General features: G+C 50.3%; 1 protein-coding gene across 1 annotated transcript in view; it reads left to right on the top strand.

Moving 5' to 3' along the window:
• The window catches only part of AKT2 (AKT serine/threonine kinase 2), a 1,087,541-nt gene that overhangs the window by 814,420 nt on the left and 248,267 nt on the right, over positions 1 to 24,854 (top strand). The window contains exon 10 of the mRNA XM_069644479.1: positions 12,429 to 12,557. Within this exon, the coding sequence (XP_069500580.1) occupies positions 12,429 to 12,557 (129 nt within the window). The remainder of the gene's footprint in view (positions 1 to 12,428; positions 12,558 to 24,854) is intronic.

Below are 24,854 nucleotides of genomic sequence, written 5' to 3'. Positions count from 1 at the left end.
GCTCCTGCAGCCCTAGAGTTCCGAGGGACGAGTTACAGGTGGACTGCAGAGGGGTCCTTGCCAGGGCCAGAGCGTCATCGACGCTTGTGCTACGGGCACAAGTCAAAGCGTTGCGCTACGTGGTGCCGGTCGCAGAAGATCAACCCTCGGCGCGGCACAGCCCTGCAGATTCTTTCCTACTTGTTGTCCTTGGCCAATGCGGGGCTGGCGCATGCCTCTATCAAGGTGCATTTGGCAGCTATCTCCTGCTACCCCAGGTCTCTCTTTTTGGACTCACCATCTCGTCAAGGAGTTCCTCAAAAGATAGTTTCGATAGTTCCCGCCGGTGATGAATCCTGCCCCGGTGTGGGAAGTCCACATGGTACTGATGAGACTCATGGGGGCGGGAGGGGCCCCTCTCAAGTTACTTTCTTGGAAGACTGCTTTCTTCATGGCCATCGCTTTTGCCAGGAGGGTGGGTGAGATCCTGGCCCTATCCTGCAAAAGCTTTCATGACACAAGGCACAAGGGTGGTGCTGCGGGTGCACCCCTCCTTCATGCCGAAGGTTCCGTCAGAATTCCACCTCAATGAGGCTTTGGTGTTGCCTGTGTTCTTTCTGAAACCTTTGTTGCCGACTGAAAGGATTGTGCACTCGCTGGCTATGGCTTGTGCTCTTAAATTTTATGTGGCAGGCACAAAGAGTTTCCGGAAGACGTTTCAACTATTGGTGAGCTTTGGTCAAGTGAACCATGGATAGGAGTTGTCCAAGGCTTCTCTCTTCAGGTGGCTCTCCAGCTGTATCACACACTCATCATTTGGCAAACCGACCACTGCCCGGCCATCCGAGAGCCCATTCCACCAGAGTGATCGCTGCAACGACGGCGTTCCTGTCTGGTGTGCCCCTGCTGGACATCTGCAGGGCTGCTACGTGGAGGTCTATGCACACTTTCACAAAATTCCAGGGTCGGCCAAGCAGTGTTATGCAACCTGTTTCCTTGAAGGTGAGCCTGTTCTGGAGGTAGGAGTATTTGCTTCTGTTGAGCCTTGATGCCTCCTGTGGTTGTGTAATATTGTACTGCTATGTATTCTTGATTCATGCGCATGTGAATCCATGCCAGACCCCATGCTGGAGAAGGAACAAGTAACTTACCTGTAACAATTATTCTCCAGCATGGGTCTTGCATGGATTCAAATTCAAACCCTCCCGCCGTCCCCTCTGTTGTCCCCTCTGCGGCTCTTCTTGGTCATACTGCGACTTTACGTGCTTACCAAATCTGAAGATTGCTGCCAGAGGAGGGGCTTAGGGAGAGGGCAGTCATTGGCTGGGGCAGTATGACCCAGAGTTCGGTGATTGGTTTAAAGGAGAAAGACAGTTTGTAAGTGAAGGTGAAACTATTTTTTCTTTTACTGAGGATCCCCGCCTGGACGACTGGGAATATGCATGAGCATGTGAAACCATGCCAGACCCATGCTGGAGAACAATAGTTACAGGTAATTAATTGTTCTTTCAAAACTCGAAAACAAGAATGCAATACTCTGCACCTGCCACTAGATGTCGGCGTATACACAGATTGTGAATCTAATCAGATACAAGCATCGGAAATATGACTATGGTAAGTAATGTATGCCATATACTTTCCCCATTCGGAGAAAAACAAAGCAAATGATTCAATAACCAATGAAAAACAGGTACGTTTCTCAAATGTATGAAATTTAGTGAAAACACTTTAGTATAACCACAGAACAACGTTTATTCTTTTCGGGTAGGTTTGACAAGAGATTGGACAAAGCCAGTGGTTATGATTCAAAAGTCAACGATAGGTGAAGTGCAGGTAAGTAAACTGAGTAAACTCACTCAGTCCCATTCACTAGGATAGGCCTAGAAAGGGATCCTTGACCAGGTGTCCACCGACCAACGTGAGTAAAGAGCAATTGAGATGCCACTTCTGAGGTTCTGGAATCAGTTGGCGACAGTCTTCTGTGCTTTGTCCAGTAGAGGAAGGTCCAGCTGTCACGGGTGCAGAGTTTACTTTTGGACCCAGCAGTGGCGCTTAAGAACGGGTGCCGGACACCTCCCAGTTGAACACCCAAACAAAGAAAAGACAAAAATGTATTTGGAGCAGGAGACCTCAGGGCACCTAGGATGTGTAGAACATTGATTGCAAATGGGTATCACCATGGTCAACCAGGGAACGGCAATCTTCCAGGGACGAGCAAAGGAGCAGGTCCTGGACGACTTCCGTTGATGCAAGAAGGATGAAATTGCAGCAGGTGTCTTGTTGTACAAGTTGAAGATTCTCCAAATTCCAAGCATGCCCTCGGGACAGCAACAGCTACAGTGATGCCCAGGAGAGAGCTGGTCAGTCCACTGGTTGGTCCAGGGACACTTCAAAGACATGGATCCTTGCAGGAGATAGACTGAGAGTTCCCACCAGTTCAAGAGTCGAAGCACTGACGAGAGTCGTCTTGAGATCAGGCAGAGGAGCAGGGCTTCACTGGAGTTGGTATTGGTCAGTTGCAGGGGTTGTCCTCAGGTCATCAACTGGCTGCCTCTTCTTTATAGAGAGCTTGCCTCCAACGATGATCCCCAGAATGCCTACAGGAGTCCTCCTTTTATCCAAGATCTAGACTGGAAACTTGCCCAGGTACACAAAGATCTGCACCATTCGAGCTTGCAGCGGCTATCCAATCTATAGCCACTGGCCAGAGCATCTGTCTATTAAGAGCATTCAGGCATTAGAATGTGTACTGGAACCAGCCAGTCCCAGCCCCCACCCCTGATCACACCCACAAACTGCGTCTTTGCCTGGGGATGGTCTTTACATATATGACAATTCGAGACTGAGGGGGCTTGAAGGTGGCCTGAAAACAATATGGCCAAAGGACATGCAAGAAGCTTTTGGCACTGCCATCTTGAAGTGCTAGTCAAATTTATTAGCCATTTGCTGTAAATGTAGAAGTGTGCAAGTTAAAAGTTCAAAACACAGTAGAATAATACTAGTTTATCCTAGACATAATGTAAACGTAACCAAAAAGCCAATACAGAAAAAAGCTCCAAGGATCCAAAGTATTCTAACCGTATTTCACTTCAAGATGATGTGTGCAATTGTAATAGGAACGTCACTAATATAGACAGTCTCTCACTACTGATGGTCTTATGGACTGATCAGTGTTCCCATAAGAATTGCCACAAAGGACAAATAAGGCTGGGTTACCACCAGAATAAATCAAGAAATGGTTCAAAATAAAGCAAAAAGAAAGACTCTCCCATACTCTATGGGAAGAAAGCAGCAAAACGAAAACCTTTTCGAACAGTCCTTCCCCCGTTAACACTCCACAACATAGATAACCCCTCTACTTCACCAAAACCTTGCTCAAGCAACAAATAACAGAACCATTTCTTCTAAACCAGACTGTATGAGTAAGCAGTATCGTTCTCCCCCACTCGATACCCCCACCCCAGGATCTCTGGTTATCCCTGGGTCTGTTATGTTCACTGGAGTTGTCTAACCTTGGTCTGGCTCATCTTTCCGTGATTCCAACCATTTCTCAGCGTCACCAGGGTTTTCCATATTCTTACCTTTTTCAGGAAATTGCCCTTAGACCATTCCAAACACCCTTTTCAGTGCCTCCGGAAAACATTGGGCCTCATTATAAATTTGCTGCTCAGGGAACTACAGTACCGTTAAGCTTGCCGGTACCGTAATTCCTGGACTGGCAAACTATGAGTTGTGCTCGCGGGTGCCTTTCTGCCTGCCAGGTCTTACCTGTCGGGCAGAAAGGCACCCGCGAGCACAGCATGTCGGATGCACCGGCACCGTTTATAGCAGTGCCGGTGCATCCGACCTCCCCATTCCCAAGTGGGAATGGGGAGCATTCTGTTCCGGCAACCCGCGAAAGGGCAATTACCGGGTCCGGCAGTTCTGTAATGACTCGGTAATTGCCCATTTGCGTGCACCGGAAATTTTCAGAACTTTGGCGGTAGCCTGCCGGTTTTACCGGCAAGGCTACCGCCAAACTTCTAATGTGGCCCATTGTCTCTGGTTATTGGTCATTTTACAAAACTCTCGGAAGTTGAAAACCCTCTTGCCTTCGCAAAAGATTTGGCCTTAAACCTCTTTAGAATCTCCTCCCTTTCTGTTTCTGACCCAACATACAACATTATGGCCGAGCCCCTACTACCCTCTTTTTCGTGACAATATGAAACTACCATTTTACATTCTTGAATTGTGGTGCATGATATGTGAATTCCACATGTTCTCTAAGCCATGTGCTACAATCTGTCCAGGCCCAACCCTTCTGTTGTGGGGTGCTTAGCAACCCTGCGATCTCCCGTGAGCCCCACATCCACCACAGAATCACACAAGAGACGTCTGCTCGGTTTGGGCTCCCCGGTCGCACTGACCGCTGGGGCAAGCCCCCTTTATTTAAAGACATGCGGCAGAGTGCCACGCCGCATGCCGAAGCCCTTAAAGGGGCAGCACCACACTCCTCCTTTTTCATGAGGACACGCCATGAACAGTATAAACATCACACTCTTAAAACAGAACCATAGCATCAAAACTAGAACCCAATTGGACCTCTTTAATCGCAACGACCCAGGTCCCCTTGTCACTAGCGCACCCCACCGGGGTAGCTCGGAATCACTGTTCCAACACATAGTCACTGAGGTAAACAGGTTTCCCTTGCCCTGTCCTCAGGGCGTACCTCCTGCTCGCCTCCTGGAGCGGAAATCCGTCGGCAGCCGTCACACTGACCGGAGACCAAGGGAGGGGGCCGCATCCCGCCCTCGTCTGGAATCTCCACGACGTCCTGGTCCGGGGATACCTCTGTCCGGGTCTCCCCCAGTCTTTTGAAGAAGCTCAGATTTCTCGTGACCATTGCCTTGCCGTCCGAGGCCGTCACCATGGGCCCTTTGTAACGCTCACCTGGTATCCACGGGGACGTCACTCAGCCTGTTCTGACCTCTTACGACCTCAAACCCTTCCCTGGAATCTACTCGACTGGAGACTGGGCCTGAAACACAGGATTGGTACAGTTTAACTCCCTATTGTCTCTGTGTGCCTGAACCCCTTCTTCCCCGGGGTCCAGCCCTTCCCTTTGATCCACAGCTCACCTTGTTTTCTTGGAAAGTGTGCTCTGGGTCCTGCTTTCAGCGCAGGGGCGCGTTGATTGATGCAGGCTCGTTGCTGCCTATTTACTTCACTGGCAAGAGTCCGACAGGTAAGTATAATGAGTCTTTTGAACAGTTCTCTAACTTCGTTCCTTTCCTTCCTTAGATGATGGCCGGCATCTGGGGATGGCGACGTGCTGCTGAGATGAGTAGAGCTGAAGGTGAGTGAGAGTGCGATGCAACCCTTTTGTATTTGTATTGAACTAAGTTCTTTTTCAGTGTCTTTTAGGTGCTGCGACGTTTTCAGCGTGGATGCCGGTTATGAAGAAGAAATGCAGTGAGTAAGCGCGGTATGCGGCGCCTCTAGATGTTTACACGCTAACCTGGAGTGTCTTTTCCCTCTTGCAGATGGATGAGAAGTTCCGGAGACAGAGTTCCCCCAGAGCGGCTGGGATTCAGGTAAGCGTTTGAAGCTCGTACAGTCTTTAAAAATAAGCGAAGATTTGCTGAATGCTTACTAATGCCTTTTTTCTGTTCTTTTCCCTTTTCCTTAGGAAGCGGCGTGCCGGGGTGGGAATGACACCGCCGAAGATGCCTGCAGAACAGAAGAAGTGATGAATGATGGGCAGAAGCGCTGCAAGGTAAGGCTGATCCTAACAGTGTTCTTGTTCTTGCAGGAGCTGAGCGCAGAAGAAAGATGCAAGCCTACTGGAGACCGATCCGAACACGGTGAGTGTCACGCTGCAGGTGCAGAAAATACAAAGCGTGTTTCTCAGCCTGGGCGTCGCTTAAATACTCTCTGGGTATCCCAGGTGTCTCTGGGCTGAACCACACCCAAAAGACTAGACTGCACATGCCGTTCTGGGAACCGAAATTTGTGGGGGCATCCATTTTGTCCCCATCAATGCACTACAAGTCCAATCCCCAATGTTATCCTATGGGAGTGAGTGAGTCTGGTGCCACAAGCGCCAAGTCTGACCCCAAGTGGGTCTTTGGAGGGATGGAGAGGCCCTTGAGGGCCATGTAGGTGATCGTGGCCTGGCTCCAGCCTGACATCTTGGAGGGCTGGGGACATGAGGGGCAGGAATCATGACACCCTTTTATCGCCACTACGTCCCATGGCTCAGGTTCGTACGTCAGGGATAACTTCCCTTGTGGGTGCCTGTTTTTGATCAGCACCTCGTCACCAGGCACGAGCTACTGAGGACTGAGCCCTCTCCTCTGGTTCTCTTGTCCAGTCCTCAGCCTGCGGTCATGCTCCACTTGTTGGTCATCAATAACCGCTGGCTCCTTTTCCCCGACCTCTGGTACCAGTCCCCTCGGGCACCGTTTGAATAGTGCTTCTGCCGGGGCCACTCCCAAGGACGTGTGGGGGCGGTGGTGCGGTAGACGCGCAGGAACTGATATAGCTCCTCTTTAGGTATGGCTCTTGCCCCTGTGCTATGCAGAACACTTTGTTTAGGGTGTGCATCAGTCTCTCCGCCTCCCCATTTGCCCTGGGCCAGAGCGGGGTGATCTTCCTGTGTTGAATCCCGAGTCTTCCATCAGGGCCTCGAACCGCTCGCCGTAGAATACCGCGCCTTTGTCTGAACATGGAGTCTTGGGGAGTCCATGAGCCGCGAAGACATTTTCCGTGGCCACCACCTCATGCTCGAAGGCCACCGACTCAATGAATTCAACTTCCGGGTACCCGGACCATTCGCCGACCACCACCAGGAAGTGGGTGCCCTCCATTGTGGAGCCAAAGTCGGCATGCACCACTTCCCAGGGTCATGTGCCTTGGGGCATGGCCTTGATGGAGGGCTCTTGTAGAACTCCTTGTTCCCCAAAGATGACCATGACCTCAGGTGAAGTTCAGTAACTTCTTTATTTAGTTCCAGTACATTATGATGGTCATATAATGTCAGGTACATCTGGGTTCAGGGCAACATACACCTGCATCCTCTGTGCAGGGGACGCCGCCTGGCACCACACACAATGTCACAAATACCTCCACTTGTCTCTCCAGCTCTGGGAACCACACCTTGAGGCGCAGGTAGGCTTTGGTCTTGGCAGCCCCTTGATGACCTTGGTGGGCCAGCCCCACGACCTCTTGGACCTTTGCCTGGGGGACCACAATCCGGTCACCCCTCAATAGGAGGCCGGACACGGAGAATGACAGTTCATCCCTCACGTTCCACAGCTGCTCGAGCACCACCTTTGCATCCTGTGTTCGCATCGCCAGAGTCCAGCACTCTCTTCCAGGATCCCTGTTGCATCGCCGCCCTCAGGATGCGAAAACATTCATCCTGGGCCATTCCAGTGGCAGGGCGTTCGGGGTTGCAGCCTCCACCACCAGTTGAACATGGTCGTCCGCTTCCTCTGCACAGGCATCCACCCCGCTCTCGAGGTCACCTCTCCGATGGCGAGACAGGTAGTCTGCCGCATTGTTGGATCCCGGCCGATAGACCAGGGAGACCCCCTATTTAAGCAGCACTAGCTCTCAATCCTCGCTGGTGGTTCGACGACAAACCGGCCAAGATGGGCAGCAGAGGCTTGTTGTCGGTCACGACAGTCGCTGGTCTACCCAGAATGTATAACCGGAAGTGCCTGCACCCCCACAGAACAGCCAGGGCCTCCCACTCAATTTGGGAGGAGCACTGCTCAGTCTCGGACAGCGCCTTGCTGGTATATGCCACCGGCCTGAAACTGGAATCGGTGCCAGCACGGCCCCTAGGCCAAACGGGCTGGCATCCACTATGATCTCCAACTGGAGGGCGGGATCAATGAATGCCATAGTGTCATCGGCCATGAGGGCGCCCTTGATGTACTCAAAGGCTGCCTGCTCAAGCGGTCTCCACTGCCACACGGTCTTTCTTTGTGAGGGCCTGCAGGGGCTCTGACCAAGATGCCATGTTCTTAATAAAGCGGCCACAGTAGATCACCATGCCCAAGAAGCTCCGTACCTCCCACACATTCTCTGGTGGGCGAGCGTCCTTGATGTCCTTCACTTTGCGGGGGTCAGGGGATACACCTCCCTCCTTGAACATGAAGCAAAAAACTCGATAATCTGTTTCAGAAATTCACATTTCTCCTGGTGGAGCATCAGACCCAAGGACTGAAGCGGCTCGAAAGTCTTGCCTCTGATTTTGCGAACACGAGGATATCGTCACTTATGTTCAAGACCCCGTCGAGGGTCGCCAGAGCACCACGGATGATGTTTTGAAATACCTCTGCCGCAGAGGACACCCCAAAACGTAGTCTCTTGTAATGGTACATACCTCTGTGAGTGAACGTTGTAATGTAACATGATTCAGGGTGCAACACGACCTGGTGATACACGGCCCTATGGTCCAATTTAGAAAAGAAGCGGGCCCCCTGCAGCTCGGCGATGATGTCGTCTATAGTTGGTGTTAGGTGTCGCTCTCTCCGGATTACCTTATTTGGGAGCCTCATGTCGACACAAATCCTCACGGATTCTGGTTGCTTTGGTTTTCTTGCAACAACAATGGGGGACACCCACGGCATCGGGCCTTCAACCTTCTCGATGATGTAGAGGTTGACAAGATTGTCCAGTTCTTTATCCACTAACTCTCTCAGGTGAAAAGGCACCCGGCGGTGCTTGAGAGCGATGGGCTGCACCGAGTCATCGATATGCAGCCTCACCGGATCGCCTGCCATCTGTCCAATCCCTTTGGGAATACTTTTGCAGTAAAGTTTGAATGTCTTCTACGTGTACGGAGTACGCAAAACTTAAAATCGCCAGGGCTTCCGCAGTTCAGCTCAGCAGCGTGTTGGTGCTGACAAGTGTTACATAGAAACGTGCTCTTATTTTTGAACCACCATGCCCCACCTCTGCTACAAATGCACCATCTAGGGGAATTGGCTCAGAGCCCCCCAAACGTAAAGATGCGTGCCCTGGGTGCAGTCAGTTTTGGGGGGCATTCCATGATGTCGTAGTGTTCCCTTGGAATCACGTTGACGGAGGCCCCCCATGTCTACTAGTACCGGGACAGATGATTCGTTGACTGCAACAATGCACTGTTCTTGGATTTGAGGGCCTTGACGCTGGATACAAAGAACATTTTCTCATCTTCATCTTCGTTCTCCTCGTCCAGTTGTGCACCATCATCACCCTGATCGACCTGGGCGAGGTTGGGCGGGCGTGATTGGTGAAAGTAGCCAGACCGCACAGGACCTTGTGGCACTATCACAGGTAGGGATGCCCTACATACCTGGGCATAGTGATCGGCTAGGCCACATCGACCACAGGCTTTCCCTGCCACTGGACACTCAGCAGGGTGGGGCAGGTCATACCCGCACTTCAGGCACACCTCCCCGGGCTTTCCGCCCCTGTCACAGAAGTTGCCTGCTGGCCTCCTGGTACCTCTGCCACCACGACCCACGGCACAGACCTCCTCCGCCTGGGCTGGGTGCACTCCCGCTTCCATTCTGGACGCACATACCTCAGACACTTCTTGGCAGCGGCCCAGTTCGAGGATGCGAGGCAAGGTGATCCCAGGTTCCTGCAGCACCTGTCTGTGTATTTTACCCGACGAGCAACCTTGGCTCAGCTGATTCCTGACCATTGCATCAGGGTTGTCCCAGGCACACACCACTGATAGCCGCCTGAGACGGCTATAGAATGTGTCCAGTGTCTCATCCTCTTTTTGGCGGGTGTAAAGCATCACAAAACGTTCATAGTCTGCATTTGCCAAAAGAAGGAAGTCATGAAGAGCTATCTTCGCTGCGCCATACGAGGCATCTGTTGGTTGGAGAGAGTCAAAAATGTCATGTACCGCAGGCCCTGCGGAGTACAATAGGGTCGCCAATTTGCTGTCCTCCTTGGTCTCCATGGTGGCCCTGAAATACATGTCCAGGCGATCAATCCACCGCTTCCACCTAGGCCCCAGCCTGGAGGTCTCATCTGGGCCATGGCTTGAGGCACAGGTATGGGCAGAGGCTGGACCACAGGTGGAAGCTGAACCTGGCGCAGTGGCTGGCCCCCATCTTGATCCTCCTGGTCACTTATGGGTCAAGCGCACAAGCGCCCCTTCTTGGATGACTATGGGGCCACAACTCACCCAGACAGTCTTAAAATGTGCAGGCCTTCTTGATCTTCAAACTTCCACAGCAGTACAGTATACAGTGCAGGCTATGCAAACATGGTCCAGTCTCACACATCCAGCCAACGTGATGTAATTTGGGGCCACAGGCAAAGCAGGAAGTGTCAAAATTGAGCCTGGGAGGTCTAGGGGACTACCAGGAAAACAGCAAGCTTCCCCCAGCACCTCACCTTCAATCAACGAAATTCACATCAAAAATCGAAATGACCTAGAATGGATGGGTTGCACGTGCAGAAAAAGCTGCCTGCTGTAAGAATATCAAAAAATTAGGCTTGGATGGCATTTAGGAGCCCCTCTGGAGCGCCGCGATCATCCTGGGCCGCCTCAAAAAAATGTCCGCCAGCTGCGTGGTCCACACCCTCTCCGCAGCATATAACAAGATAATTCTATACCTCGTTCGATATAAAAATTCAAATTCTATTTGCTGCCGGGACCGGACGTGACTCCGGTCTCATGCCACTGTTGTGGGGTTCTCAGCAACCCCGCGCTCTCCCGTGAGCCCCACACTTGCCACAGAATCACACAGGAGACGTCTGCTTGGTTCGGGCTCCCCAGTCGCACTGACCCCTGGGGCACGCCCCCTTTATTTAAAGACACGCGGCAGAGTGCAACGTCACTCCGCTATGTGCCGAAGCCCTTAAAGGGGCAGCACCACACCCTCCACCCCACTCAGACCCACCCCCATCTCATTACTCTAGCCCTCCTGGAAGTTCAAGTGTTGTGTGTCTGCCTCCGAGTTCTTAAATCTTCAGCAATGCCAATATCTCTCAACTTTTAATTTCTGTATCTCATGGGTGCTGGTCTGTTGCAATCTTTCCTCTCGTTCCATTATAGCAACTCTTGATTCCAGCTTCAAAACGATCTAATTTAACTTAACCAGTTTAGCATCAGTCCTTGACCTAGTTCTCTGTATTCTGCTAAGCATCTTCATGATGGTTTGAGTGAATGGCGAGGCAGAGCATGAGGAAGCCTCATTGGCCCAATCCTGCCTTGGTCTGCTCCTCAGGGCAAAGAAGTCTCATCTCTTACCCACTCAATGAGGTTTTTTCCTAACACTTTATGCAGTAAAACATCGTGTCGAGTCTCAATCTAAATGTTTAGGTTCACTTTATCAATAAAGGAGCTGGCAGGGGAAATGGGGGGGTGTTGTATTTTTTTAGGTCATTGTTTCCCTTCAAGGTAACCAGCATCCTTCAAATCTATGTCCCACTGACTTTGCCTGGCCTCAACATGGCTGCCACGTGCCTCTATTTGTTTCCTGCTTGGTTCACTGGATTTTTGGCTTGGGCCACTGGGACCTCAACCGCCCACAGCGTCCCCCCTCCTGCTGTAGAGAACGGCATCCGAATCGCTGCCCCCCAGTCCTACTCCATGAAGGGAGAAGTCATCCTGTTGAACAATTTTTGATAGAGGATTATACCCACTGTTGAATATACCCACTATTGCCATTTGTCGTAATCCATGATCTAGCATGCCAGAATTGTCAGCCATACTGTTGAAAAATAAATGCACTGATGTCAGTCTCTTTATTGCATGATCGATTCTACACTCAATAACTCAAGTAAGGCTGAACGAAAACCTTTGTTCTTTCAACACATCTATGGACACTTTTTTTTCACCCTTCTCTTTTTTGGCACAAGTTCATGCCTTGCATCTGCTAACCATATCTTGTCTCAATGACATGACTATTTTCCTCACTAGAGGCTGTACTTTTTTTGTGGTTCGATGTCCTGCGTACCAAGATAGCTTTTTAGGTGATGGTTTTTCTGTAGAACCTGTATATAGAATATTGCTATCATCTCTCACAATGGGGCAATAACAGCATTTTAAGAATGAGCAAAGAGGAGGGTTATTGTGGGATTCTATTCAATTCAACATCATGTGAGACGCCTGACTTCAGACATACTCCCAGGACTGTTTTTCTTTTTTGAAAACTGGATAAAACCACTAGGTGGCAGTCAACGCATCAGAATCGTAAAAAGAAAAACGGAGAAACCAGTGTTTTAATTGTAGTAATGCTGTATTTTCCATTATGGCCAAATAAAACCTGTTAAGTTGTTGAAACTGTGAATGCGCATCTCCTCTCGGTTTACTTAATAGGTCCTAATACAATGATTCAGTCCTCTAGAATGCATGGTGCTGCATGAACAGTGAATGAGTATCCGTCATCTAACCTTCACTGGGTGCGTATAGTATGTACTGTAAGAAAGACCTGTTTGCAATCTTTCAGCTTGAAAACCTCATGTTGGATAAAGACGGGCATATTAAGATCACAGACTTTGGGCTGTGCAAGGAAGGAATCACTGACGGAGCGACTATGAAGACTTTCTGCGGTACTCCAGAATACTTGGCTCCCGAGGTAGGTGCAGTACTAAGCATTAATCCCTACCCTTTTAATTGCATTCTTGGGTCCAATAATCGGCCTTCTCAGATTAACTTAATCGGCCAAGTGACTTTATTCTGATATTTGGTTAAGCGGAAGTGTTTTCTCCCCATATAAACTTTGAGACAACATTTGTTTAAGACAGTCTGACCCGAATGATTCCTGTCAATGGCATGTTTTAATCTTCCACTGTCCTTAAATACATCAGTGGATATTGGGAAATTAGAAGGCTTCTGTTCCGACGAAGGTCCTATTAGACCTCTTTCCATTGAGTCCCCAAATGTACCTTGTAGTGTTCACTCACTGGCTGGTGACGGCTCCTTTTGTTTTTTAGGAGGTTGCTGCTTGCATTATGTGATTGGGGAACAAAGACTTGCTCTGTCCAGCTCCCCAGTAGGTGGGGAGAGGGGGTGGGGGAGGAGAGATGTTATGTATGCACCTTACTCTCCATAGGTTCCTATGGGACGCCCAGTCTTTTTCCTTATTTTTTAAACTTGTCCTAACTTAAATAAATGACTACTAAAGGCGACTAGCACCCTAAAATGGCTGTGCCTTTTTCCTGCCTTCTCGCGTGAGGAAATGCCATATATGGTAACTCCTTTCCCGATGAAAACTTCTGCTTTCACAGGCAAGCAGACTTGTGCGTGCGAGCCAGAGGAGGTGTCTGGGACTGTCTGGTCCCAGTCCACATCCTCCAGCGCCCGAAAGTCTGTTTGGCGGATGTGATGACCAGTGGTTGTCCGGGATTGGGCTATTTGAATGTTGCAGATCCTTATCATTGGTGGGCTTGGGCTATATCTCCCAGCCTGAATATTGGATAAAAGGACGGCTCCTGTAGCTATTTGACAGATCATTATTGGAACCAAGACTTCCATGAGGAACAGCAGCCTGCTGACAACCCGGGGATGACTCCTGCAGCGGACAACATCGACTCCAGTGATTGGTCCGGCTTAGCCCTTGCTGTTAGGACAGTTTTCCTGAAGTCCAACTAAGGATTTAGTTAAACCATTCAACTCCGACAGTACAAGTCTCCTCTATTAGTACAAGGCTGTACCACCTGAGTCTAGGGTAGCGTAGAAAGAGTAGCCAGGCTTATCTTAGGAGGGGGAGAGGGATGTAGAATCGGTACAAAGAAATTGTGTTATACACATAGTCCAAAGAAACACTGCTACACTATGTATTGTAAAAATAAAGGGTGTATTTTATATTCAAGCAGACCAAGAAATTCTTGGGTGAGTAAGTACTAGCATTAAGTATATAAACGCATTATAAAAACACAACACTATGCTTTAAATACACAGATCAAAGCACAGATCTTATTTAGAACACCTAACAGTATTTCTAGGATGGTAATACCATAGATTACTTTCAGATTACTTTCAGTAATATAAGGGTAGTAGACTCTGTCGGTTGTGCAGTGACACTCAACAATGAAATCACATAGTCAACCTACTTGCAAATATACTTTTCTGAATAGTGGAACACAGATTCAAGGAACATTATATGCCTCTACTACTTTTGTGATAACAGTTATGCTAGGTGAGTAAGACCTTTTTAGTGTAATTTACAGTTGCTTTTCAGCTCAGTGGAACAAAGTCTAAGATAAGCAAGAACTCTTTACACTAATTGTGGATGCTTCAGGCAACCCAAGGCCAGCTACACATAAAGGAACACTTTTCAGGAATGGCACACAGCTATTCTAGGCAGATATGACCTAATGTTGTAATATTCTATTACAGTTGCCTTTGAAGATCAGTGGAACACAGGTTGAGATAAGCAATAACTCTTTAACTTGTTTTAGGGTGGCACACAGCTAGCACAAGGTAAGTAAAGCCTACATACTTTTAAAGGGGCTATCCGCAACTTATCAGTAAGTATAACCTTGGGTGGACTTATTCTGGACAGGCTAAGAGCAGGTCAGGGGAAGCAAGACAAAATTGGGGACACTCATACGTTTACCCTAACGGGAATAGTGAAGTGAAACCAACAGCATTACTTTTGGGGAAGAGGCACAACCAATTCACAGGTGAGTAACTTAACCTTTATATATACTTTTCAGAATAGTGCACCACACATTCAAGGTAAGTAAGAACTTTTGTAACTGTTCACTCTCAGAGTTACAGTTACCAACCAACTTCTTTAACGAGTAAGTAACTTTTGAACACTTGTTATTCTTTTCAAGGCAAAACCCCTTTCTTATCCAGTCCTTCCCTTATTCTATAGCATGAGTTCAATCGGAGGCAGTAGAGGGACCCTAGTGGTCTAGGAGCCAGCAGTAGGCAGGGTGAGATAGGGCTCAGTCAGAGTTCCTGAGGAAGACTGAGCAAACATAGTTGACTTTGAAAGTTTGTTAGGGTCCAGGGACTCAAGAGAAGACACGCTAGGAGGATTCCAGCAGTGGCACTGGGTGAACTGGACGAAAGACCTCCCAATCACAGTATCACCCCAACGATGCACAGGAATCACAAGAGACTGAAGGTTAGTAAATACCCCAGCCAACACAGTACCTCAGCACAGAAGAAGTGTTGCAGGAGGAAGACTAGGGTATGCAGCCAAAAACCCAGAAGACCGAAGACAGGACTTTGGAAGGACTTTCTCTGCAGGGATCACAGAAGAAGGTTCCAGGCAATATTTTCCTCGTGGCTGGATGCGGCTCTGTGGATTTGGTTCCTTTTTCAGAAGCACAGAAGGAGTATCGCTGGTCGGATTCTTGTCGGTTTGTCAGCTCCTGCACTCTGCTGAGGGGACTTTTCAGACTCGATTCACATCTTTGGAGTTCCAGCAGGATGCCCACGAAGTTTCAGCAAGATGCGAAATTCGGAAGACCATACACTGCACAATGGCTCAAGGTCCCAGGGTATTGGGATAATGCAGCCCTGCAAGGTCGCAGCACAACGTGGGATGGCTCAAAATGCAGTTCTTCTTGAATCTAGTGGGTCTCACCAGGCTCCGAGTCAGGGTCATTCGGGATCCTCCGGTCAATTGGAAGGGAGGGCTACAGCAGGCTCCAGTTACACAGCAGACTGTCTGCTGAAACTCGTCTCAGCTGTGCTTCCTTCATCATCCTCTTCGGTTTTGGTTCCAGTGGTTGACTTGTCAGCAGCTATCAGGTTCAGAGATTTTATCAGGAACTACAGCACAACTTCTGCATTCTCTCCCCGCATTTTAAAGAAAGGGGTGGTCAGGCTGTCCAATCGGGACAGTCAGCCTCCCCCTGGGAATTGTTCCCTTTCAGTCAAGGTGGAATACAAAGGGCTGCAGAGCTTTGGACTCCTCCCTCGCTTCCTGCTAGACTAAACAGTCACTCCTCAGAAACAGCAAGCACACAAATGTCGAAAAAAAGGAGCCCACCATTTTAGAAAAATAGTGGCTCATCTGTGCATTACCGAGGCTGAATTAACATGAGGTGGGGTGTGCTGGCTCACTATATAAAATGTAAAGGGGGACGAAAATCCATCTTAACTACTTGGGAACTGTAGTTCACCCAAGTACGTGAAAGGGTAATTAACAGGGGAGCCCATAAGGGCAACCCAGTCTAAAACCAAAAGTTGTAGGAAACTATAACTTCAACCATACACTATGGAGAGACATAAAAAGGTCACCCATAAAGAGTAAAAGATTGGGTGAGAGGGGGAAAAAGATTCCTCGTCACCTACGGACAAGGTAAAATAGTTACCTAGTCAAAGCAAAATGTTCTGGGGTTGACACAGGCCAGGAAGATTTATAATTGATGTTAAAAATCTTACCTAACACTGTTAGTGTTTCTTTGATGTGCATTACTAGCTAGGTACAGTGTACTTTCCTACAGCTCACATCTTCCTCTTAAGATCAGCCTGACTGCTCTGCCACTCTAATGTTGAAGAGAATTTTCATTTTAGTGTTTAATTTCCCCATTTAATTCTATGTGTTTTCTGTTTGTTTTTGGAGTCTGACAAACTCCATAGGCATCATCTTTTTACACCTTCAGTGCAGTGGCACATGGAAGTCTCTCAGATTTCTCAAAGGTTTAAATACCTTCTATTGGTAAAACTGTTTCCAAGAGCAGTGACGTGAAATTGACTTGACTTACGTTTTGTAACTTTCTAGACCCAGCACACACTATCTTACAATAGGGTACTGGAGGGGTTACTTAGTATCCCCTTTGTCTAGTTTCTCATGTAACATTTTTATGCTACCCTTTTCTACAGTTAATGGCTGGTGGCAGTGGTGTACTTTTTCCTAACATTGTGTGTTTCTACCGCAGGCTGCAATTGCAGCTGCAGTAAAGCACTCATGAGTGCCCATTTTGTTAAAATGGCCCGCTCTTCTCCAGCATGGGGTCTGGCATGGATTCACATGCTCATGAATATTCCCTGTCGTCCGGCTGGGAATCCTCCAGTAAGGAAAAAAAATCAGTTTGTTTAGTTTCTGAACTGTCTTTCTACTAGTAACCAATCACTGGTCTCTGCGTCATACTGCCCCCAGCCAATGATTGCCCTCTACCTAAGCCCCTCCTCTGGCAGCCATCTTTAGATTTTTACTCACGTTCACGTGTTGGGAGTCCTCGTGCTGTTGCTCTCGAGCTTTTACTGCGTATTGCGTTTTTCGAAGAGTTTACTCTTATTTTTTTCGGTCAATTCGAGCCTCAAGCTCCACCGATTCTTCTTCCGATCAACGGGGACCCGTTTTTGAAATTTCTACGCCCCTCAAGGGTGGATTTTCGTCGAATTACACTTCTTGGAGGATTCCGCAAGACCTTTCAGGCCTACCCCAATTTGGACATGGCCCAGGACAAAGGAGATTCAACGCCTACTGGATCCAAACTGTTTAGGAACTGCCCAGGATGTGGACTGCAGAACGGCTTTGAGGAAGAGCACTCCCGGTGTCTCTACTGCCTACACGCCGACAAGTCGCACGTGGAGGAGGACGGTGTGTTCTGCAAGAACATGTCCGCCCGGACCATGAAGGACCGGCGTAAACGACTCGCTGACTGGCCTGAGGCATGAGCCCAGCAGCAGGTGAGAAGAAGTCTGAGCAGTCTTCTAAGACCTTTGAGGGCGATCCGGCGTGGGGGTTCCAACAAAAGGCAAAGCACAGCGAGTCTGCGGGCACCGGGAGCACCGTTGGTTTGAGCTCCTCGGCTGCCAGGCAGGGTGCGATGTCACCGACACCATCATCCACGAGCCAGCGCTCTGGCTCAGTGAAAAGGAAGTCGGAGAACCCGGGTAAGCTTTGGGAGAAGCCCCGGTCGATCCCGATGTAGAAAGCCGAGGGGGGGTGAGTCGGTGACCCTCGCCCCTAAGGTGAAGGCCTCAGACGCGCCCAAGGTCATGAAGGCCCTGATTCAACCGGTGAAGGCCTCGATTGAAGGAGTCACGGCGGCCCTGGCCAAGCCTGCAGTGGCTACCCCAGTGGAGACGACTTCCGGGCCTAGAGTTTCTCTGCCACCCTGGAGGGAAGCAGCTTTCCTGCCTATCAAGAAGACCCCTGTGAAACCCCTGGACGAGAAAAGGGGGGGGGGGGCATGGTAGCCCTAATGGACACGGATACCACCTGATGATGTGGACGAGTCGCTGGCTGGTGTCAAAGCTATCCTGGACAAGAAGTTCGAGGGGGTCAGGACCTATGGGAAGGATCCCGACGAGGCAAGCGTAGAGAGCAATGGTGGAGCCTACTAAGAGCTGCGTGCCATGGAGGAAACTGAGGACCCAGCCGTCGCTCCCGTCGCAACCGATGCCTACGCCACAGGACAAATCGGGAGCAATCTTGATGGCTTTGCAGACACTGTGTACAGAGATCAATGTTGCCCTTACCAGCGGACGATCGAGCGGCGCCTGGACCATCGGGGAGCCCACTGAAGAAGCGGAGGTGAGTCCATCCTCCCCCTCTCATCCAGCCTTGACCCCCATTCCCTTCTCCGAGGGACGAGACGGAGATAGGACAGACAGGGACAGACGATGGTGGCAACGACTGAATGGATCTCCCGTCACCTCCCGTCCGGGCCTCCCCTCCTGACGAAATTGGCTCCTTTCACGCCATGATCGCAAGGGCCTCAGAGCTTTTCCAGCTGTGCCCCAAGGAACAAAAGAAAGAGGGATTTCTTTACCAATGACAGGAAGCCAAGAGGAAACCGATACTTTCGGTCCCGCTGTTGGATGACATATGGGACGAGGGTCTGTCCCTTCTAAAGAACCCTTCCATGGCACCTGCGAAGAGAGACCGGTACGAGAAGACGTACAGGGTCCCGGATTCCGCTCCTATATGCCTCTGAGCGCAGCCTACCCCGAATTCCGTAGTCTCCGCGGCAGCCAAGAAGAAAGCGGCAGGGGCGATGGCGTTACCTACTTCACCGCCAGACAGCGAGGGAAAGAAGCTAGACTCCATGGGACGTCGAGTCATCTCGTCGGCAGCGACTACCATTAAGGTGGCCAATGCTCTCGCGATCGTGGCCTGCTATGATAGGGAGCTGTGGTTCAAGAGCGCCCCTATCCTGGACTTTCTCCCGGACGACAAGAGGGCGGAGGCCTAGGAAATCCTGCAGGAAGGCGAGGTGGCTCAGGGCCACCGACTTCCATCAAGATGTGCAGACCAGGGTACTGGACATGCCCTTCGACGGAAACAACCTGTTCGGGAAAGCGGTGGATGGTGGAAGAGTCGCTACAGGCCATCAAAGCGGATACCGAGACGGTCCGTGTCCTAGGCACTCTTTATCAACGACGGCCGTCCTTTCGGACCTCCGTAGGAAAATCTCAGGGTGCCTCCAAAGGATTCTGCGGCAGTTCATCGTCGTACCGCCAAGCTGTAGTTCCTCGTCGCAGGAAGCTTACAGAGGCCGCAGCAAGGCCGGTGGATACTGTCTTCGCCAAGGAGCCCAGGGTGGCAAGGCTTCGGCTAAACAGGACTGAACCGGCCGTGACGTCGGGCCCCCACCTAAGCACCCGGGTAGGAGGCCGGCTGTGCTAACTTCATCGGCTTGTGAGAGTCCATCTCCACTGACCGTTGGGTGCTGGATGCCCTGGCACACGGGCACACTCTGGAGTTCCAAAGAAGGTGCCCCCATTTCCTACCTGTGGCCAGGAAAGAAAACCACGTTCCACAGCTGCTTCTGGAGGTACGAGCCATGCTGAGAAAGGGCACGCTAGAACTCGTCCCAAAGAGGCTCCGTGTCTCCTGAGTATACTCGCGGTACTTCCTTGTCCGAAAGAAGACCGGTGGCTGGCGGCCCATCCTGGACCTTTGGCGCCTCAACAAATACATCAAAGCCCAGAAGTTCCGGATGGTTATCCTTCAGCACATGCTGGGACAGCTGGAGGAAGGCGACTTCCTATGATCGCTGGACTTGGAGGATGCTTACTTTCACATCCCCATACACAAAGGACATCGAAAGTTCCTACGTTTCATGGTCCAAGGGCGGCACTACCAGTTCAAGGCCCTGCCCTTCGGGTTGAAGTCGGCTCCAAGGGTCTTTACCAAGTGCCTGGCACCGTTGGCGGCGCGGCTGTGCCTGCAGGGGATTCACGTATACCCCTACCTGGACAATTGGCTCATCCGAGCAAAGTCAAGAGAACTCGCCGTCGACCACACAGCGAAGACCGTCCGCCTGCTCGCGGAACTGGGAATCTCGATCAACTTTGCAAAGTCTCACTTGGTACCATTGCAGGACGCCCTGTTCCTGGGAGCAAGGCTCGACACAGTGGCACAGTTGACCACACAGTCGGAGGAAAGGACAAGGGCCATCCTGGGCAAGGTGCAACAGCTATTGACCATGGAAGTGGCCAGGGTGAGGGCCATCAAGTCCCTGCTCGGCATGATGTCATTGTGCATCTACCTCGTGCGTCTGTGCAGGTTGTGGATGCTGGCAGTACAGATTCCTCGACGCCTGCTGGATGCAAGTGGCGGGAAGCTTCGAAGACAAGATCCCAATCAAAAAGACTTTCCGTCAGGCGATCCGGTGGTGGGGCAACTGCGCACATCTCGCACTGGGCATGGACTTCCAGACCCCCGCCACCAGGAAACTGTGACGACGGACGCCTCCCTGGAGGGATGGGGAGCGCACACTGGAGATCTCCACGCAAGAGGCCTTTGGCTCCCGGAGGAGAGGTCCTGCACATCAACATCCTGGAGCTCCGGGCCATGTTCTGGGCCCTCAGGTCTTTCCTTCCGTCCCTCAAGGGCAAAGTGGTGCGGATCTTCAACGACAACACCACCATTATGTTCTACATCCGAAAGCAGGGGGGGCGCCAGATCCCCAGCCCTATCCAAGGAAGCGCAGGATCTGTGGCACTGGGTTGTCGCCCAGGGCATGTTCCTGGTACCCTTCCACCTGGCAGGAGTAAAGAACACCGTCGCCGATTCACTCAGCAGGGAGATCTCTTTGCGACGGCAACGAATACCAAATGCTGGAGGTTCGCCAGCAGGTTTCCCCAGCCGGGGAGCATGGGCGATGCATTCGCCTTCCCCTGGGGCGGCCTGTTCCTGTATGCATTCCCTCCATTGCCGTTGCTTCTGCGACTCATCAGTCAACTCAGACGGTCCTGATGCAAGATGATCCTTGTTGCACCGCCGTGGCTGAGGCAGTTATGGTTCCCGGACCTTCTGGACTTGTCGGCGTCCCCCCGAGTCAGCCTGCCGACGGACGCGGATCTTCTTGCCAGGGAAGGAGGCGCCATCCTACATCACGACCCAGGATCGCTATACCTGCAGGCCTGGTTCCTGCAGCAGTAGAGTTCGGAGGCTACGATATTCCAGCAGACTGCAAGGAGGTCCTTGCAAAGGCCAGGGCGTTCTTGACTCTCAAGTGCTATGGACATAAATGGAAGAGGTTCTGTCTGGTGCCGTGCACAGAAGATCAACCCTCTATGGATTACGGCCCCTCAAGTGCTGTCGTACTTGCTGGCGAAAGCAGGGCTGGCACACGCCTTCCTCAAGATCCATCTGGCGGCTATCTCCTGCTACACCAGAAATCCGGGGCGGTCGTCGCTGTTGTCTCACCGCCTGGTGAAGGAGTTCATGAAAGGACTGTTCCGCTCGTTCCCGCCGGTGAAGGCCCTGGCCCCGGTGTGGGAGCTCAATGTGGTGCTCATGGGGCCCCCCATTTGAGCCCTTGCATTCGGCACCGCTGAAGTTCCTATCGTGGAAGACGGCGTTTCTTTTGGCCATCACCTCCGCACGACGAGTGGGAGAGATCCAGGCCCTCTCCTGTAAACCTCCATACCTGACATTCCACGAGACGAGGGTAGTGCACCCCTCCTTCATGCCAAAGGTGCCATCGGACCTCCATGTCAACAAGCCCGTGGCGTTACCTGTTTTCTTCCCGTCGCCGGCTGAGAGGACCTTGCACTTGCTGCATGTAGCTAGAGCGCTGAAGTACTACGTGGACCGCACAAAGAGTTTTCGGAAGACATCACAGCTGTTTGTGAACTTTGGACCTGTGAACCAAGCGAAGGCCCTCTCGAAGGCTTCCATTTCCAGATGGCTCTCAGGCTGCATCAAGCACTGTCACCGGTTGGCTAACAAACCGTTGCCCGGCCGTCCGAGAGCCCATTCAACCAGAGCGATCGCTGCTACTACGGTGTTCCTGTCTGGTGTACCCCTGCTGGACATCTGCTGGGCTGCTACGTGGAGGTCGACGCACACCTTCACGAGATTCTAGGTCGACTGGGATTCCAGGGAGGAGTCCAAAGTCGGCCAGGCAGTGCTGAGCAACCTGTTTGCTTGAAAGTGAGCCTGGTGAGGAGGTAAAAGATGCTTAATGTTGAGTTGTTGAAATGCTTAATGTTGAGCCTTGCCACCTTCTGTGGTTGTGCATGTGTGTACTGCTATGCATTCTTGTATTCATGAGCATGTGAATCCATACCAGACCCCATGCTGGAGAAGGAACAAGTTACTTACCTGTAACTGTTCTCCAGGATGGTGTTGGCATAGATTCACATGTGAACCCCTCCCTCCAACCCCTTGGTGGCTCTCTTGGTCCTACTGCCACTTTACGTGCTACCAAATCTGAAGATGGCTGCAAGAGGAGGGGCTTGGGTAAAGGGCAGTCATTGTCTGGGGGCAGTATGACCCAGAGACCAGTGATTGGTTACTAGTAGAAAGACAGTTCAGAAACGAAATTGAAACTGATTTTTTCTTTACGAGGATTCCCAGCCTGATGACTGGGAATATTCATGAGCATGTGAATCCATGCCAGACCCATGCTGGAGAACAGTTACAGGTAAGTAACTTGTTCCTTCTTTTTCCGCCATTTCTTGTTGGAAAGGTCCTTCTTGAGATTTACTCAGCACGGCAAACCAGGTTTGGTCCCTTTGTACATTTTGTCTTTGGCGGGGTTCACCAGTGAAGCCCGCCTCTGCCTCCAGCGTGTCTGGCAGGGCAGGAAATGAGGGAGGTGCCTGAAACTCCCTGTGCTTAATCCCCTTGGTTACAGGAATGCACCCAAAGGTGATTGGCCGGCTGGCTGTCAACCCTGCTTTGTGATTGACAGCTAGGCTGCAAATGAATGGGAGAAACCTGCATAAAAGGCAAGGTATTTTTCTTGGAAGGCAGAGTCGACCACTGGACGAAGGAATCCGAAGAAGAACTTGGAAGAGACGCTTGCTGCAACTCATGAACCGTTGGTTTGCCCGGTGAAGCCCTGCTGCAGTGCTGAAGCTCCAAATTCGCCTTGACTAGAGAAGCCCTGCAAAGGACGACTTCTCCCCTTGGGTTGGTGGGACCAATCGACTCCAAGACTAACTCATCTGGAAAGCCTCTCGGAGCTGGTTGTACTTCCATTTCTGCTCCAGGAACCGATAGCCATGGAGAGGGACACCAGAATAGAGTGTGTCGTCTTTAAGTCCCACCCAAGTTCCAGGAAGATCCTCCGGACGCCCATGAAGCAGGACTGACCAAGTCTGAGCCACCTCAACGATTGCTGGACCCCAGATGCGAGGAAAGTCCATAAGGTATCCGAGAACCGCAGTGGTGCAATTTGCGAGAAGCTGAAACCGCGAAGTGCCACTGATCTAAAGTTTACCCATTGCTGCCGCTGACCTTCAATTCGTAGTGCAGGAGTCCCCAGATTACTCCCTCTTGTCCCCACGACTGGGGCCCAGGAAAAACAGGTTCTGCAGACAGACAACTGGAACAGAAGCCATCTGGAACCAATTTCTTCAGACCTAAGGTACTGTAAAACTAAGGGGTACTTACCTCTTGGTGTGTGGCCTTGCTAGCTCTCAACTGAGACTTGTCTTGGTTGCTTTTGCAGAGTTGCTTGCAGCTTTGTCCCTCACAAGCCTCCCAGCTTGTTGCCCAAAAGTGATTTCATATTCTACAAAGATTTCTAAAACATTGTGCAAGACTTTTTACTTACCTTAGCTCTCCTAGACCTTTTCTCAATTGACATTGGCTGCCCTGGCTCCCTGAAAGACTCTTCTATCCTCTGACTTTGTGCTTGAACTAACCCTCAACAAAAGTCACACATTCCATAACTTGTGTAGCTTGGGAATGCTTAAGAATATTTGTTAACCATTGTTTTATTCCCTCATCTTTTTCCTTTTAATACCAAACTCAGTATTGCTCTAATTGTGCGAGTGATATATCGATGTCCACAGTGTCCTAGTTCTTTGTCACCTCACGATGTAGGAAGTCTGTGTGCCATCCCAAATGGGTATCTACTGATTTATTGAAACTGAGAGTGTGTATTATTTTGAAGTATATTTTTGTGTTGCATATAATTGCTCCCTTCTAAAGAAGGCTTATTCAACTGACTGTTAAATTTATAAATAATTGTATAATCAGGAAACCTTGAGTGAAAGTGTTTATTTGGATACTTGTCACTGTGAACGTCTGTGTCACAACCCTACAGCTCACATTGACCCCTCTTGAGATGAGCCTGGCTCCTCACTCTACCAACTTGTGCAGTACATGCTTCTACCTAAGGTTGGGTTAACTATTGCCAAGAGGACAAGGCTGGTGCAGTCTCCCACAGGGTACTGCATACAATATTACCCAACACTGGTGGCTGCTGTGGGATCTATTGTAGAGTTGTTACATTGATTATTGCTTTGCTTTTGTTCAACTAAAACCTTCACACGGCTAAGCTCCATCAGAACAGCAATTGTAACATGCCTAATATGGATAACTTCAGTCAGGAAGCCCTGATCATTTTAACAGTAGATCAACTGAAAGAAATGTGTAAACTCAGGAATCTCCCTGTTAAAGGAAAGAAAACTGAATTGATTACAAAGTTGTTGAATCACCAAAGTTTAGGTAGTAGGTCTGTCACACCTACTAACTAAGGAAATTTGGACATTG

Source organism: Ambystoma mexicanum, chromosome 2p (genome assembly GCF_040938575.1).
Source record: "Ambystoma mexicanum isolate Mex_15411 chromosome 2p, UKY_AmexF1_1, whole genome shotgun sequence".
NCBI lineage: Eukaryota > Metazoa > Chordata > Amphibia > Caudata > Ambystomatidae > Ambystoma > Ambystoma mexicanum.
The sequence above is the reverse complement of the archived record's forward strand: the minus strand, read 5'-3'. Positions and strand labels throughout refer to the sequence as shown.